General features: G+C 41.3%; 1 protein-coding gene across 7 annotated transcripts in view; it reads left to right on the forward strand.

Annotated features, from left to right (window-relative positions):
- Positions 1–1,182: 1,182 nt before the first annotated feature.
- Positions 1,183–17,338, forward strand: part of DIAPH2 (diaphanous related formin 2) — a 921,502-nt gene continuing 905,346 nt past the window's right edge. For 5 of the 7 annotated variants that reach the window (XM_055106527.2, XM_055106529.2, XM_055106528.2 and 2 more), the window contains exon 1: positions 1,214–1,752. In XM_055106527.2, coding sequence (XP_054962502.1) covers positions 1,621–1,752 — 132 coding nt within the window. In that variant the 5' untranslated portion in view covers positions 1,214–1,620. Of the gene's footprint in view, positions 1,753–17,338 lie in introns of all 7 variants that reach the window. The other 2 variants (XM_055106523.2, XM_055106524.2) reach the window with 1 other exon arrangement.

Raw genomic sequence — 17,338 nt, forward strand, 5'->3', positions numbered from 1 at the left:
ACTCCAGCCTGGGCAACAAGAGGGAAACTCTGTCTCAGAATTAAAAAAAAAAAGAAAGTTAATGACAATGACAAAGCTAGAATTAAAGCTGTTTTCAGATATCTGGTGTTCTTTTCATTCTACTGCCCAAGTTAGCTGTCTCCTCGCACCTATAGCATGGTCAAATGCATCCTAATGCACTCTCAATAAATATGTTCAGATACAAATTCCATTCAGCATATTAAATTTAGGCCGAAGGGGAGAAGGTCAAAAGGAGTCATAGTCTGGAGATATCTTCAGTAATAGGTGTATGGCATGTTTATAGATTTCATATTTAAATTTACTTTATAGGTAGCTTTCCTAGCATATGTGCTCCTATTCTATGATGGTGGTTCATTCAAATCCTACCCACCCCGTCTAATGTTCTCAGTGTGTACCTTTACTTTTAAAGGGCATCATTTAAAGAGGATGGAAGAAATACAGTGTGGGTACTGTATTTTGTCCTGAGGACAAAATGCTAGGTATGACGCAAGGACTTAAGACTATCGTCCCAACAGTGCCCTGCTGCTACACAAAAACACCTAGCATTTGTCTAGGGATTTTCATTTACAACAAAGCTTTGACACACATGATCTTATTCACTCCCCACAACAACTCTAAACTAGTTCGGGAACCTGAAAATAGCACTCAATTCAATTGCTAGCTGTATGTAAGTGTTTTGGTTATAGAACCTAACAATCCCCTGGGGATTAAGCGGTGGGCGCCTGCTGCTTCAACAACTCTGCAGCATGGGAATAAAGGAACAACTGTATTTCTTCGGTCACAACGTAATCACGACAACAGAAAGCACTCACTCTTTCCACTCTGACCCACACACAGTCTGTCGAGGCAATTAATCAGCACTCCCGGTGGTTTTCCTATAGGATGCCAGTTCCCTTGCCAATCAAGTCTTTCCACAGACTGTAGCAGGACCACACCCCCGGAGAGGCCTCAGGGAGGGAAGGTGCTGTGGCCCACAGAAGTGAAAGCTGATACTCAGGTTGACCCGCCAGTGAAACTTACAGGCGGATCTTCCCGGGCCTCAGTTTCCCCATCTCTAAAATGGGCCACCCTTCCTTTCTCTTGACTAGTTCCCTCCCTGTTCTCGCTGGGCCACTAGGAAGTGAAATCAGTGCCTAACCGCAGCTGAAAGTGCTCTGTTAGGCTCCAGTCACCGCGCCGGGCATGCTCAGTAGCTGGGGCCGGCTCGGCTGCGGGAGTAGGAAGCAGCTTTGCGCGCCCGGGCGGCCGATGCGGGCACTTTGAAGAATCACGTGTGTTGAGGCCCTCTTAAAGAGATAGGCACCTACTTTTCCCTCCACCCTAAACACCGCCCTGAGGGCGGCGGCGACCGTGGTAATTGCAACTGCTCAGGGGCAGGGCTTGCCCCAGCGCCGAGTAGTGGCAACGGCGTGGTTGCGTCGGGGGTGCCTGGGAGCCTGGAGTCCCGGGGGCCTGAAATCGGCAGCTTCCCGGGCAGACACTCTCTCCCTCAGGAAGAGGTGCCGCCGAGTCAGCGCGGGGCAGTGTGAGCGCCCCGAGGTGCTTTCTCAGTTGAGGAGAGGTGGGGTTACAGGGCACAGGTGACAGGGCCGGAGAAAGATGGAGCAGCCCGGGGCGGCGGCGTCGGGAGCGGGAGGCGGCAGCGAGGAACCCGGTGGGGGCCGGAGCAACAAGCGGAGCGCGGGGAACCGGGCCGCCAATGAAGAGGAAACGAAAAACAAACCCAAATTGGTGAGTGCTCCCGCAGCCCCCGCCGGCCTTAGGGACAGGGAGAGCCCCGGGATCCTCCTGCCATTGAACACGGGGGCACCCGGGGCCCCCTCCCAAGGATGACCGCGACCTCGCTGTGCAACTCGGGGAGCCGCTAAAGGAGTGGCCACGCCGAGGCGCGGAGACGGCGTGGGGGCGGAAGAGCACCCCCTTCTCTACTTAACCCCTTTCTCACTCTTGTCAGCCCGGGAGGCGGTGCGGGAAGGAGAAAGGCCCAGCCCCAACTTGGGGACACCCCGAGTACTGGGTAGGGCTGTTGTTTGTCTAACTTGTGGGCGCAAACCTTTGCGCGATTCCATTCTCCTCCCACCTCTTGTTAGTTGCTGTTTTGCCTCCTAACGCGTAGGGTCCGGGGCAGGGGAACCTCCCTCCTTTTTATTCCAAGTCCTTGGGAGCCCACCTACAGCTTCGCAAATCAAGAAGAACACTATTTATGCTCCCAGTCTTTCTACTTTACCAGAAATCTCAGGAAGAGGCGCCTACGTGCCTTTTTCCTCCTCCTTGCCTCTCTCCATGTGCTCTCCCAAGAAATGTTTCTTTGGAAGGGTGGGGGCGCGTGGGAGTTTGAGGCTGAGTGAGGTACCACCAACTGTCGAGTGTGTGTAATAGGCATAGTCATACAGTACTTCCACTTAGTTGATTAAGAACGCTCAAAAGCAGTAGGCACAAACTGTGCAAATCTCACCGTGCTGATAGTGTGAACCGATGGTAGCAGTCCATTTCCTGCCACTGAATGTGCAGAGGAATGAAATCGATGAGGCCTGGTATTGCATTGGGAAATACTGGAGTTTCCTCAGCTCATCAGAAGGGTTCCGCTTTTGGTAAACTTTCTAATTTGGGTGGTGTGAGGGGAAAGGGTTTTCCTGTACAAATTCAGCAGATACTCCTTAGAGCTGTATTCTTAGTCCAGATCCGAAGCACAAGCCACATGTTGAATGTATAGATTTCAGCTTTAACTACCAACTTGATTATAATAGACAAGGAGAGGGTGACATATAAATAAAGCCGTTTCTTATGGCATCTGGCCATTTGGTTTGGATCCAGTACAAAACTGTGGTTTAATCAGTGATTAAAAATTTAAGTAAAAAGTTAACTGATAGTTTCCACAAATGGTTTGGTACGTCTAGCAAGAATCTGCCACTTTTAAGAAGTATGCTTTCGAGAAAAAAAAAAAACACTTATCTCTGTTAGTAGTAACACCTTGATTATATTCTTCTCTTCCCTTTAGCCATTTGTCCTGATTCATCTTTTATGTTTTACTTGCTTTGACAAGGTAACTAGATAGTTATGAGATCGTATCATTTTCAGTTCCTAGCTAACTTCACTGTTCCGGTTCCTAGCTAACTTCACTGTTCCGTGTTGAACATAGCTTGATACGGTAGAACAAGATCTGAATCCAAGAGTTTGTTAATATTAACATGAATTTTCTCTTTTTGCTCAAACATAACTTTTGAGCCTTACGTGATTTTACAAGCAGATGTGTCAGAGTTAACAAAAACAAATTTAGGAAGACATTGTGGCACATTTTAAGGCAAGCAAGTTGACCAAACAGTAAGATTTAGTAAGCTTTTCAGGAAAGAATTCATCTGGGATTCTTAGAAGTTTGCTAGTAAGATACAACTTTACTTAGATGAAATTTTTTTATTTTGAGTATTATGTTAATAATCTCTGAACTAGTCCTTAATTTGTGTGTGTATATGAGTGTAAAGGAGTTGTGGTATGGGATTATAAAAGAGAGCCATATGGTGATAGAAATTATTTGTGTAGGTGATCTTGGGGCATAGGGGTTCTTAAACTCCTGAAATTGTATGAAAATATTTGAGTGTATATGGGTACATTTATTTTTCTGGGCCCCATAGCTTTCATCAGTTTTTCAAAGGCATCCATTACCTATAGAAGAGTAAGAACTATGGCATTACAAAAGATAGAAAGTAAAGGAAAGGATAGTTGATTCCACTCTAAGTTACTGAGTAGGGAAGAAGGGGAAATGGCATTGACCACACAGGTGATTGATATTGAAACGAATTCTTCTGGTGGTAAAAAAGAAGTTAACTACTCAATGTCTACATAGATTAAAATTTCCGCTACAGAGGAAAATTAATTCAGTCGCTCTAGTATAGTGGATTCATAAGGTATAAGGCTTGTGTAGTTTGGTTGTTTTCATTTAGTTCCTCAGAATTCTGGAAAAATGGAAATGGAACACATATTTTCTTTTCTTTTTTTTTTTTTTGAGACGAAGTCTCGCTCTGTTGCCATGGCTGGAGTCCAGTGGCGCGATCTTGGCTCACTGCAACCTCTGCCTCCCGGGTTCAAGTGATTCTCCTGCCTCAGCCTCCTGAGTAGCTGGGATTACAGGCACGTGCCACCACACCCGGCTAATTTTTGTATTTTTAGTAGAGACGGGATTTCACCATGTTGGTCAGCCTGGAAAGCAGATTTTCTATAGAGAGGAACTGCTTTCATTTATATCCTCAACTTTTTAATGAGTATTAGTGAGAAATTTTTCAGAGTGGCATTTCAACACTATAATGATTTCTATTTAAGATTACTTAAATAAAAATTCAATGGAATTCACTTCAGGTTTTTTCATATAAGCATCCTCATAATGACCCTTGTGTTTTGATTCTTTTAAAATAAGGCATTCCTGTCTTGGACTCATCACATTTTGAATAATGCATTAGTAGTAGAGTTTTGGATTTTATGTAACTATTTTGGTTAGGCCCAGATTGCAACATGTCATCAAACAGCATGAATCTTAGATTAATTTGTAATTTGATGTCAACCATGGAATGCATTTTGTTAAATTGAGTAGAAGAGAAAGCTCTGTAAATGTTGTGAAGGAACTACATCTTGAATCCTACTTATTTAAGGCAGTGACTTAACCATTAAGAGAGGCCAATGTTGATGCAGAACACCGCACCCCACACCACACGGTAGTGTAGAGTGACCTAACAGTATTTGATGTTTTTGCATTTTTGACTTTGTGTTCCTGCATAATTTCTGAAGCCTTTGGTTCTTCAAACAGTAAAGTCAAATTAGTTAATTTTTCTGGTTATTATGTAACTTCCTATTTGGTTATTTGTTTACAACTGGATAAATTATGTTTTTATTTATTTATTTATTTTGAGACGGAGTCTCGCTCTGTTGCCCAGGCTGGAGTGCAGTGGTGTGATCTGGGCCCACTGCAACCTCTGCCTCCTGGGTGCAAGCGATTCTCCTGCCTCAGCCTCCCTAGCAGCTGGGATTACAGGTGTGCACCACCAGGCCCAGCTAATCTTTTTTGTATTTTTGTAGAGACGGGGTTTCACCATATTGGCCAGGCTGGTCTTGAATTCCTGACCTCAAGTGATCCACCCACCTCCACCTCCCAAAGTGCTAGGATTACAGGCTTGAGCCACTGCACCCAGTCTTGATTTTTAATGATAAGGTATGGGCAACAATGATTTCATTTATGCAATACAGGTTTACTGAGTACCTACTGTGTGCTAGGCATAATTCTAAGGGTTGGTGATACAAAGATACTTGTAGTCTACTGAGACAGACAGGGAAGTTAATTAATGCTTAAAATGCAATGTGAGCCAGACGTGGTAGCTTGTGCCTATAATCCCAGCTACACAGGCTGCTAAGGCAGGAGGATTGCTTGAGCTCAGGAGTTTGAAGCTGCAGTGAGCTGTGACTATACCACTGTATTACAGCCTTGGCGACAGAGAACCCATCTCTTTAAGGAAAAAAAAAAAAGCAGTGTGATAAGTTGCTATAGGAATATGCATGGTTGGGGGTGGTCATGGAGAGGCATCTACGTAGAATTGCATGCTTGAGTAAGAAAAGGCTTATCGCAGTAGGTGACATTTGCAGCTGAAGGCTGAAGAAAATAGGTGAGGGAAAGGCATTCTAGGTTGAAAAAACAACATATACAAAGGTAAACAGATAAGGGAGCATATCCAATAAAGAAAGTTCACTTGGATGAATATGGCTGAAACAAAGGGTACACATGGTAGACTTGCTAGAAAAGAGACGGGGTCCGGATCATGATGGATCTTGTATGCCATGTTAGAGTTTCAACTTCTTTCTGAAAGTAGGGGTAACCCATTGAAGAGATTAAGGCGGAGAATGACCTGATCAGATTTGCGTTTCAGAAAAAAAACTACTTTGGAGAATTTCTTGGAAAAGCATGCTAGAATGGAGGCAGGAAGACCATTTAGAAGGAGCAGAGTAGCATAAAAGAGTTTTTGATATTTAGAGACCTGGATTCCAGTTGCAGCTTATCCATTCATTCATTTACCAGCTCATCCATTTACTAGGCGTTTTTCTCTGCACCTCAGTTTCCTTCTGCCACCTCCCTTGCCTCTCCTGAGTACCACCCACCCTGAACATCCCCACCAAATCTGAAATGGCCACCCCTTTCTCTTTTATAACTTTCACCCCCTTTCACAGCCCAGCTCATGTCTCAATATTCTCTCACTCTTCCATTAAACACCGATTACTTCAGTTTAGTGAGGGCTTTCCTTCTTCTGGACTCAATAACTGTCATGAGTCTGAATGTTACATGCTGATCTTGTCTCTGCAAATATTTTAAACTGCCTCTGGGAATGGGTCCCATTTTATGTCTATTCTTGAAAACCTGGCAGGCCGGTGCTTGGGTGCAAAACTATTCAGTAAATAATTATTAGCTGGGGATTTTTTTCCCCTATATACCAGGTATTTTGAGAGTGTAAATTGGTGAAAAGAGGCTTTTTAAAAAAATGTTTATTTGTATGTGCCTTTTTTTTTTAAGTATATGTACTCCATCAAATGAACCTATCCATACATTCCTCTTTGTCTTTTCTCCAATTTTGAAACTCAGTAAACTTCTTCAGGGCTGTGAGAACTCTTCTACCCCCAGCTTGTTTGAATTCTTGTGATGTCAGAGCCTAAACTTCCAAGCACGGAAACAGTACCAACAACGATGAGCCAAGTAACATTTTACTCTTATTAGCAGGAGACTTCATATTATTGGCAAAAGAATATGGAACGGAGAGCCAAAAGACCTGGGTTCCAGTGTCCCATCTGTCTTTTATTTGCTTGTGATTTCTGATGAGCCATTTAGCACCAGAAGTTTGAGCTCTTTGATTAATGTTTGCCAGTTGGGGATAATGCTGCCTGCCTGATTTGCTTCACAAGGTGTTTTAGATAAAATACAGTAATGAATGAGAAAGCATTAGGAAATTCTATATTGTTATACAAATATAGAGCATTTTTATTAACCCCTTATATTACTTGAATCAAATATGATTATGGTTGGATGGTTTAATGTCTTTCTTGCATTTTGACAGCACTGATGTTATTATTGTATAAAGTACCATAATATGGTTATATGTTGAAAGATTCCTTATTCTCTCCCCAATACCATTTGTCCCTTTGGAGGAATATGCATTCTGTCCTTTTACTAAGATTTCATTCTGTTGAATGAATATAAGATGTGAGTCTAATTTTTTTCCATGATAATTTTTTGGAGAACTAGTCTACCCTTTTCTTTCATTGTGTCAATTTGAGGCATTAAAATTTTTTTAAACAAAACTTCCATTTGATATCTGTGACATTATGCCTTGTCAGGCAGCTTACTGCCTTTGTACAAATAAAGAAACTGAGTCACTGAAATGTTAAGAGGACTGCTTTAGAGATAAGTTTAAAAGCTACCTCCTCTATTGTAGAAATTATCCATAGCACTGAGTCATTGTGCTTCAGGGACTCTGAAGGTGAAAAAGTTATTCAATTTTTCTTCTTTTGTTCCTTTTTGGAACAATTCTAATTGTAATCCACCTAGATATTATTAAGCTCTGGCAGTAGCAACATGTTACTGAAGTGAAATCATATTCTTTTCCAACCTGCTTTCAAAGAACACTGTAAATAACAGCATACATAATATATGCTAATTTATATAAATCAGCACATCTGGTTAAATGTTACTGGGTACCACTAGCACTACAGGGGTTATTGTTGAAGACCCAACTCCAGTCTACCATGCAGAAGAAACCAGTTCCTTCTGCTGGATTTGGGGTGTTTGATACATTTTTTTCCCCTCAAGACAGGAGAAACTATGATGATGTCCAGGTAACTTAAAATATAGTTATTAGCTTGATATCCAAGTGGGCATGTTGTGGAAGCACCCATTGTGGGATACAGCTCAAAACTGATGCATTTGAAGAAAGATTAAGATGTATTTTCACATAGCTATTTATTGTGAATGTCAGTAATGGAAAGAAATTAACTCATACTGATTTAAAACTTATTTTCCTCATGAGGTTGAGTCTGTTTCCAAATAATATACTCTGGCTGTAGCTTAAACAGACAACTGAATTCTGGTATTTAACTGACTTTGTGTGAGGTTACCTGGCAGGGAAAGGTATTGGTCCCTTTCTCATGAAAGAATGTAGAAAAGAAAATTCTTACTTATCACCATTTGCACAGTTTTTGGTTTACTGAAGATTTTACTGTATTGCTTTAAGGAGAGTAAGCTACATTGCTACAAATACATACCAGCATACTGGCCACCAGCTGTATACAGTGTGGCCTATGAATGAGTGAGAAGCTTCTAGGTGGCTATTAAGGCAGGCCTAGGTAGGAATCCAACACTTCATTAGGAAGGAATTATTCCGAAATGGCTGTTGACTCAATCACCTGGCAGTTTTGGCACTCACCCAAGGGAGAAGAGATTTTGGGTACAATCCTTTTTAAAAAATCTATTTAACAACAAATAATCTATTTGTTGTTCTGTGATATCATAGACATCCAGGCTTTAAAAAGAAAGATCTGCTCAAAATTAAGAGGAATTTTAACCTACCCTTAATTCGTTGGTCTGTTATTAAGCTAAAAGTAAAAGAAATAAACTTTTAAACTTCATAATATGAGCCAGTTAATGAGACTTTTTTACAAAACTTAAACAAATTTTCAAACGTGCTAAAAAGTAGAATAGTACAATGAACCACCACCATCTATCCATTGCCCAGATATAAGTTATCTACATTTTGCAACATTTGCTTGATCCATCCTTTATTTTTCCCTTGCTAAAGTATTTTAGTGCAAATCTCAGATATCTTGTCATTTTACTCCTACATACTGTCACGTCTTTAAAAATTAAAATTAACATATTCCTTGGTATCATCCAGCATTCATTCCATAATCAAATATTACCAATTGCCTAAAAAAATTAGATTTTTGATCTAATGTGTACCTAATTGATATACATGTCACTGAACTCCTTAAACAAATACAGCTTTAAATTACTGGTAAAATCTTATTCAGAGTTACTCCACATAAAGTGCTATCATAAAGCCTCAGCCCAAATTAAGTTCACTTCTGTCTTTAATTCTGTAGAAGTATCTGGAAAGGTTGACTATACAAGGGTGGATAGACTCCTTGGAACAGCTATTATGTACCATCAAAAATAGAACAAATTAGTTTTGGCTTTACTCACTGGTTGGGCAATCACTAATTCTTCATTTTGCAATTTGTGAAGTGGGGTGGGGCTTATGTGTAAGAATTTTCCTTTCAGGGAAATGCTGTAGATAGTTAGGCAAAGGAAAATTATTCTTCATTTCTCTAGATAAAGCGTTCATATGACTCTTTGACATTCACACCCCACCACAACAACTAAGTTTATGTTACTGGCTCTAGTTTTATTTCAAAACAAATGCCGGTTTGGTCTATCTTTGTTTTTCAGCCCCTTTGATATAGTCTAGGTTGCTGAATCTGGATAATTGGGTGAGTAAACCTTTACATAGAAGTTATTCTTATTGAGATGTTTGTGGGCTTACAATTGAAAACCAGACTACACTAATGAGGTGATGGAGCTGGGGATGGGTGGAGTGGGTAAATATGAGAAATCAACTTGGGCAAATGGCCTAGACTCCACACAGATTTGCTAAAGAAATTGTGTAACTATTACTTTCCAGACAGCAGTTTAGTGCTGTTATTGTGCTGAGAGGCAATAGGCAAATAATTTCACTAGCTGTAGACTCAAGTAGATTTAGGCTAGTAATCTGTCTCCACTCTGCAACTTCTAGACTGACCATTTACTAACCCAGTCAGTTGGGTAGTTTTCCTCAAAACAGATAGATGAGTGATAATTGTTGGAGCCAGAGAGCTGGCATTTTCTTCTTTTGTTTGGCCCAGGGGAGGGAAAACTATGGAGGTGGTGTTTTATGTGCTCTGAAATCAATCACTGATAAAGTCTTAAATGCTTAGTAGTCTATTGTGCTGGCTGAAACTGTTTACAAAGATTCTATATGTAGTTAGGAAGACCTTGTATAGGCTGTACACTTGCATTGTGAGCTTTAATAATGTATACGTATAACAGAGACCAGGTCGGTATGTATGGGTGGGTCCTGACCAAGGGTGTGAGACCACAGAGGTCACACCACTTACCAAATCATGTGCCAGTTACAAGACTATGTCTTCCTGGGGCTGCGTTTTCTGATTCACACAGAGGCACCATATGGGCTAGCTAATACATTTAAAGCCAGATGGATTTTAGTCTCATACCTGATAAGAAATTCAGCAAGGATTCCGGGCATGGTGGCTCACGCCTCTAGTCCCAGGACTTTGGGAGGCTGAGGCGGGTGGATCACCTGAGGTCAGAAGTTTGAGACCAGCCTGGCCAACATGGTGAAACCCCATCTCTACTAAAAATACAAAAATTAGCTGTGCATGGTGGGAGACGCCTGTAATCCCAGCTACTCGGGAGGCTGAGGCAGAAGAATTGCTTGAACCCAGAAGGCAGAGGTTGCAGTGAGCCAAGATTGCACCATTGTACTCTAGCATGGGCAACAAGAGTGAAACTTCATTTTGAGTAGGGATTTCTTATTTGTCATTGGTTCTGAGAAAAGAATGTAAGATGTATATTTATGTAATATCCTACACCTGATTACTTTTGCTTTTGAATTATTGAAATCTTCAAATGTAGATGGCTGTGCCCTTGAGGGCCTAGGTTATAGTTCAGTATGTTCATTATCTTCCCCAACTTAAGGGTTGAGTTCTGTTATAGCTAATTGTAGATCAATTAGCTTAAGGCTCCTCCCTTTCTGCACTCCTTTCAGCAATTTTCTTGACATAATTGTTTCACAGAGTTTCATATGGTTACGCATTATCTAGGCTGCATTTTTTTTTTTTTTTTTAGATGGAGTCTCACTCTGTCACCCAGGCTGGAGTGCAGTGGCCTGATCTCTGCTTACTGCAACCTCCGCCTCCCGGGTTCAAGCGATTCTTCTGCCTCAGCCTCCCGAGTACCTGGGATTACAAGCATGCACCACCACGCCCAGCTAATTTTTGTATTTTTAGTAGAGATGGGGTTTCCCAATGTTTCCCAGGCTAGTCTCAAACTCCTGACCTCAAGTGATCTGCCCTCCTGGGCCTCCCAAAGTGCTGGGATTACAGGCATGAGCTACCGCGCCTGGCTGCATTGTTTTTTGAAGTTTGTACCGTGCTTATTTCCACTTTCATTGCTCATGATACAGGGCAGAACATATAGAAAGTTAAGATGGGTTAAAACAAATTTGGCAGAACCATTTCCTCTGATAATATGCTCTGCAATCTAGTACCTCACATTACAAAATCAATGTTTTTCAGAAGAGTCAGTGTGTACATAAAATATTTGTGAGTGAAAATAAACTTCTTAGGATGCCCTCAGCTTGTTTTTCATTGACATTGCATTAGTTTACATTATCTACCTCCCCACCCCCACTTTGGTTGACTAGCTAATGGTCTTTTTTTTTTTTTTTTTTTTTGAGACAGAGTCTCGCTCTGTCGCCCGGGCTGAAGTGCAGTGGCATGATTTCGGCTCACTGCAACCTCCACTTCTTGGGTTCAAAAGATTCTCCTGCCTCAGCCTCCTGAGTAGCTGGTATCACAGGTGTACGTCACCCCACCCGGCTAATTTTTTGTGTGTTTTTAGTAGAGACAGGGTTTTGCCATTTTGGCCAGGCTGGTCCTGAACTCCTGGCCTCAAGTGATATGCCTGCCTCGGCCTCCCAAAGTGCTGGAGTTACAGGTATGAGCCACAACGCCTGGCGCTAATGGTCTTTAAACAAGCTGTTACAGTGAAGAATAAGTTTATGATTCAAAAATGGCCTGGATTTTATCCATGCTGGCAGTTTAGATTTTCACGTGTTTGTTTTACGAAAGTAGGGCTTCCCTGTATTCTCTTATCTCAAATTCTTAGGCTTCTTCATTACAGCCTATACTTGCTTCATCAAACTGCATTCAGATGGTCTTGTAAGTTCCCATGACAGCAAAATCCTACATTTTAATATAAGCTGAGTTGGTCTGGGACAAAATACTAGATTTTAAATGGCCATTATCTCTGTATAAAATGGAGCTGAGGTATTAGTTGCACTTTACAGTAGGAACTGTGTAGGGCTCTGGGCCCAATTTTTCACATTCTTCCTATGGGTTCTGTTATAGCTAATTGTAGATCAAGATATGTTACAAATCCCTACTTTCAACCTCCTCTCTCCTCCTTAAATAATGTTACTACTTGCATGTTTATAACTCTGAAGGGCATCTTATTTCTTGTTGTTTTTACTGATTTCTGTGACTATTATCAATGGTGTATCCTATTGTCTGACCACGGAGATAACAGGCAGAAGGATGGCCATTGGATGTTAAATCGATTACTGAACGTGACAGAGATTTATTTTAAAGCATTTCCTATCCTCACTCATCACCATGTAGTTATGAACTAGTCAAAACTTCATTTTGATCTTAGCACCACCACTTCATGTTTTTCAAGATGCCTACATTGTATTTTATGGAATCTAAATGTATTTAATATGCTATACAGAGTTGAAATAAGCTAAATAGGATATTTAATCCTATTAAGTGTTTTTTAGGAGTTTGTTTCTGGTTATTTAAAAAGATTGGGCTGGGTGCAGTGGCTGATGCCTATAATCCTAGCACTTTGGGAGGCTAAGGCAGGAGGATTGCTGGAGCCCAGGAGGTTGAGGCTGCAGTGAGCTGTGATCGTACCACTGCATTCCAGCCTGGGTGACAGAGTGAGACCCTGACTCTAAAAGAAAAGAAAAATTTTAAAAAAAGGTCCTATAGAGATAAGCCGACTACTTTTTAAAAATGTGACTCTGGACAAGTCTTTTATTTTTCTTCTCTCTGGGTGTCAGTGTATTCTGTAAAATAAGGGAATCGAAATAGATGATCTACAAAGTTCCATTTAGCTCTGGCATACTGGGAGTCAAAGTTTATTGAAAGCTGTAATACATCTACCCTAACATAAATACAAGACCTCTGGATTCCAGTTAGACAAAATGTTGGAATTAGGCTGAATGCTAAAGAGTGAATATCCCAGTTAACTTTATTGTCCTGTTTCTGGAGTCTAGGTTAGCCTAGTCTAGTGAAGGCCACATCAACGTTTCTTTTTAACTATGAATTGTACGGAAGGTAATGGTCTGAGCCCTAGGGAATGCTGGCTTCCTCTGCGTCATCCTGATTCTTGGGAGGATGCTTTGGTTCAGTGACCAAGTACAGTATGCAAGCCTTCCCAGAGATGATTCTCAATAGTACACAATATCATAGGTACCAGTTTTTGTTCTAAGTGCTTTGCGTGTATTTGTTAAGAACTGTGCAAGGTCTGGGATTTTCCCCTACTTAACTACCTGTTACTGTTTAATGGATGATTGCAGAAGACCCAAAGGACAAAAGACAGTTTATTATTCATTGCAAAAGCAGTAGCCAGAATGTCAGCATGACATGCTGGTTCACTATGACCATAAGTCCCATCGTGGGTAGACCAGCATGATGGCCACAAACGGAGTCAGTGGCATTGCAGGAGAGGAACTCTGAGCTTGGGGGTTTGCTACTTTTATAGCATTAAGAAGTCAGCTTGATCTTTGGGGTGGGGAGATATCACCTCATCCTCAAGGTTGTTTGCTACAAACACAGCCATGGGAAATGGCCCCAGTAAAATGCTGTCAGTGCCTTTTAGTCTTGGCATAGCCAGCAAGAATGGGCAGGGGATGCTCAGGGATTCATGGCAGATTGCTTCCTTCATCAGTTTTAACTAATTTCATCCTCACAGCAATCATTTTGTAGGTGAAGAAAACGTCTCCAAGCAGATGAGTAACTGGCCCGAGGATATGCAAAGGTGAATTTAGAATTGAAGACCAATGTGGGGCCAGGTGTGGTGGCTCACACCTGTAATCCCAGCACTTTGGGCGGCCGAGGCGGGTGGATCACCAGAGGTCAGGAGTTCAAGACCAGCCTGGCCAACATGGTGGAACCCTGTCTCTACTGAAAATAGAAAAATTAGCCAGGCATGGTGGCATGCACCTATAATCCCAGCTACCTGGGAGGCCGAGGCAGGAGAATTGCTTGATCCCGGGAGGCAGAGGTTGCAGTGAGCTGAGATCTGCCACTGCACTTCAGCCTGGGCAACAGAGCGAGACTCTGTCTCAAAAAAATAAAATATTTTAAAAAATAAAATCGAATTCAAGACCAATGTGACTGTAAAATGTATGTTTTACACCACGATTTTCTATACTGCCTGAGAACCTCAAGGTAGCTCTAAATTGAACTGAAGACCTAGTGGTTCTCTAGACTGATGATGGTGGGACCTAGCCTAGATTTGCACTCTGCTTATGTATAATTTAGAAGACAGAGTTCAGGGGCCATTCATTTTAGTGCCATTGTCAAAAAAAAAATTCTTTGAATCACTGCCATGAAGTAACGGGTCAGAAACGTGACCACTAAGAAAAAGCCAAGAGGACAAAAGTGATATGGCTGTGGATTTTAAGGCTACTTGAACACAGTTCTTAAAAATACCAGCCTGTGATAGCCCACCACTGGGGAAAAAAAAAATACCTGTCTAGCAGTCTGGCCTTTATTAACTAATTGCATGGCCAGCAGAAGGCCTGTGTACTTTACTACTGTTGCATATTGCATATGATTTTCTTGTTGTTTGTACATCAGCCTTGCAGAGACTAGCTTCTGAAGAGGTTACATTGCAAGTTATACTGCCTACTTCATGTTTTAGCTTCTCTCTCTCCTCTATTGCCCACTTCCTTTCTGTTTGTGATCTTTTGCATGAAGTAAAAGTGCTTTGGAAAAATTAATGCTATCTCCTGTTAAACAAGTACACGATATGCATTGTTTCTTGTTTAGGGGAGTGCCAAGAACCACCTACCCTCTCCTGCTGCTTCCTGCGTGTGCTTTGCCTAAAGATTGGCTGCTATAAAAGTGTGGTATATTCAGCCAAGTGCTATCTTTTTAATTAGTTTGCAGAAAGTGTTGTGACAAACTATTTTTGTGTTGACTTGTGACGAGTAATAGAGCCCTAAACTACGGGCGTTAAGTGCCAGACAATATGGAAGTGCATAATGTAGTTTGAGTTCTAGTCCCCTTAGTTTGATCCATCATCCTTCCCCAAAGAAAAAGCCCCTAATTTTTAAAAATGTGACAGGTAAAATAGATTACGAATATACCAGTATGTGTCTGGAGCCTGAAATTGGCCTATTTCTTATAATTACTAATCTTAAACTTTTTTTTTTTTTTTTTAAGAGATGAGGTCTTGCTCTGTTGCCCAGACTGGAATGCAGTGGCATGATCATAGCTCACTGCAAACTCAAACTCCTGGGTTCAGGTTATCCTCCTCCCTTAGCATCCCAAGTAGCTGGTACTACAGGCATGTGCCACCATGCCCCACTAAATTTTTTTTTTTTTTCGGTAGAGACAGCATTTTGCTGTGTTGCCCAGGCTGGTCTGGAACTCCTGGCCTCAAGTGATCCTCCTGCCTCAACTCAGCCTCTCACTTGGATTATAGGAATGAGCCACCACACCTGGCTTGATTAGCAATGTTAATGAGCTAATATTTCCATATTGGTTCTGTTCATACAACTGTGTACAACACAGCATGAAACTAGAAAGTGAAGGATATCTTAAGCTCTCATAATGATGGAGACATAACTGGGAAAGCTGATAATTAAGCAGACTAAGAATCTTAGTAAATTTCTGTTTTTCAAATACTTCTTATCAATTTTTACAAATTCATATTTTCTCTAAATATAGTCCTGGTTGTTGATGTTCTTTTGTTTTTCACTCCATCTAACCCAAAGGGCTTCGTGTTACGGATAAATATGTAAGGAAGGATATAGCATTCCCATGTCCCAAAAAGTGTGTTGTTCTTTTTATTTAGACCAGTGATTTTCAGTGGGGGCTAATTTTACCTCCCAGGGAACATTTGGTAATGTCTGGAGACATTTTTGGTTCTCACAACTGGGGGAGGGTGCTACACTGGCATCTAGTGAATAGAGGCCTGGGTTGCTGTTCTCTATCCTACAATCATAGGACATTCTCTCCAGCACAAAGAATTATTCAGTCTAAAATGTCAAGGTTAAGAAACTCTGCTTTAGACCCTATAACATTTTGTATATTTAGTGTGAAAAACTTTTTGTGTATTTAGTGTGAAAAATTTCTGTGGCTCCTCAGCTGTTCTTTACTTTCCATTCTCTCCTTTCCTCTCTATTCAGACAGGGTCAGCTAATCCCTGTCTTCATGGAAGCATGGTTTGTTTCATTGATTCCTGCCAATTTTATTTGCATTTTCTTCTTTTCTGCTACTGGAAATCTGGTGGACTGCACTGTTGTGAACTTTTTAGTTGTCAACTATACCTTTTATCACTTACCTCATTTCTAACATCTAAGGAAAATATTCATTTTCATCGTAGTGAGTTTAAAAGGCTCTTTTTCCATCTGTGGATTCTTTGATACTTCAACAACTTTTGATGCTGGTGACTTTTAACTCATCATCTATATGAATTTTATTTATTTATATATCATTTTGAGACAGGGTCTCCCTCTACTGCCCAGGCTAGAGTGCAGTGGCGCAATCATGGCTCACTGCAGCCTCGACCTCCCTGGCTCAAGCCATCCTCCCACCTCAGCCTCCTGAGTAGCTGGGACTACAGGCACATGCCATCATGCTCAGCTAATTTTTGTATTTTTCATAGAGATGTGGTTTCACCATGTTGCCCAGGCTGGTCTTGAACCCCTGGGTTCAAGCGATCCGCCCGTCTCAGCCTCCCAAAGTGATTACAGGCCTGAGCCATGCACCTGGCCTGAATTTTAGATTCTATGGTACAGTCTTCTCTGACAACTTCTGCCTCTTGATTTGCTGACTGCTAAAGTGCCAGCTTTGTTTGCCTTCCATCTCAAAACTTCTCACTGTTATCTGTTCTTCTCCACATACAATTGCAGGCAATCATATGCCTCTTCAAATACCACCTGGATGCAGATGCAGATGCAGATGATGCCAAACTTTTCTATCTACTTTGACATCTAAGTTTGATACTTTGTCATCATTTGCTGAGAGGCATCTCCTGACTGTGTTGCAGTTCTACTAAAAACTGCATAACACCTCAAATACTTCATAGTGGTGTTTTTAATATTTTTCCTTTTTACAGGAAAAATAAAAATTAACTTGATGCTCTCAACACACATACATACACATACACAGACACACATGGACACACACACACTGTTTATCAGGTTTACCTTTTCAAGCTAAG

The sequence above is a fragment of the Pan paniscus genome, chromosome X, assembly GCF_029289425.2.
Source record: "Pan paniscus chromosome X, NHGRI_mPanPan1-v2.0_pri, whole genome shotgun sequence".
Lineage (NCBI taxonomy): Eukaryota > Metazoa > Chordata > Mammalia > Primates > Hominidae > Pan > Pan paniscus.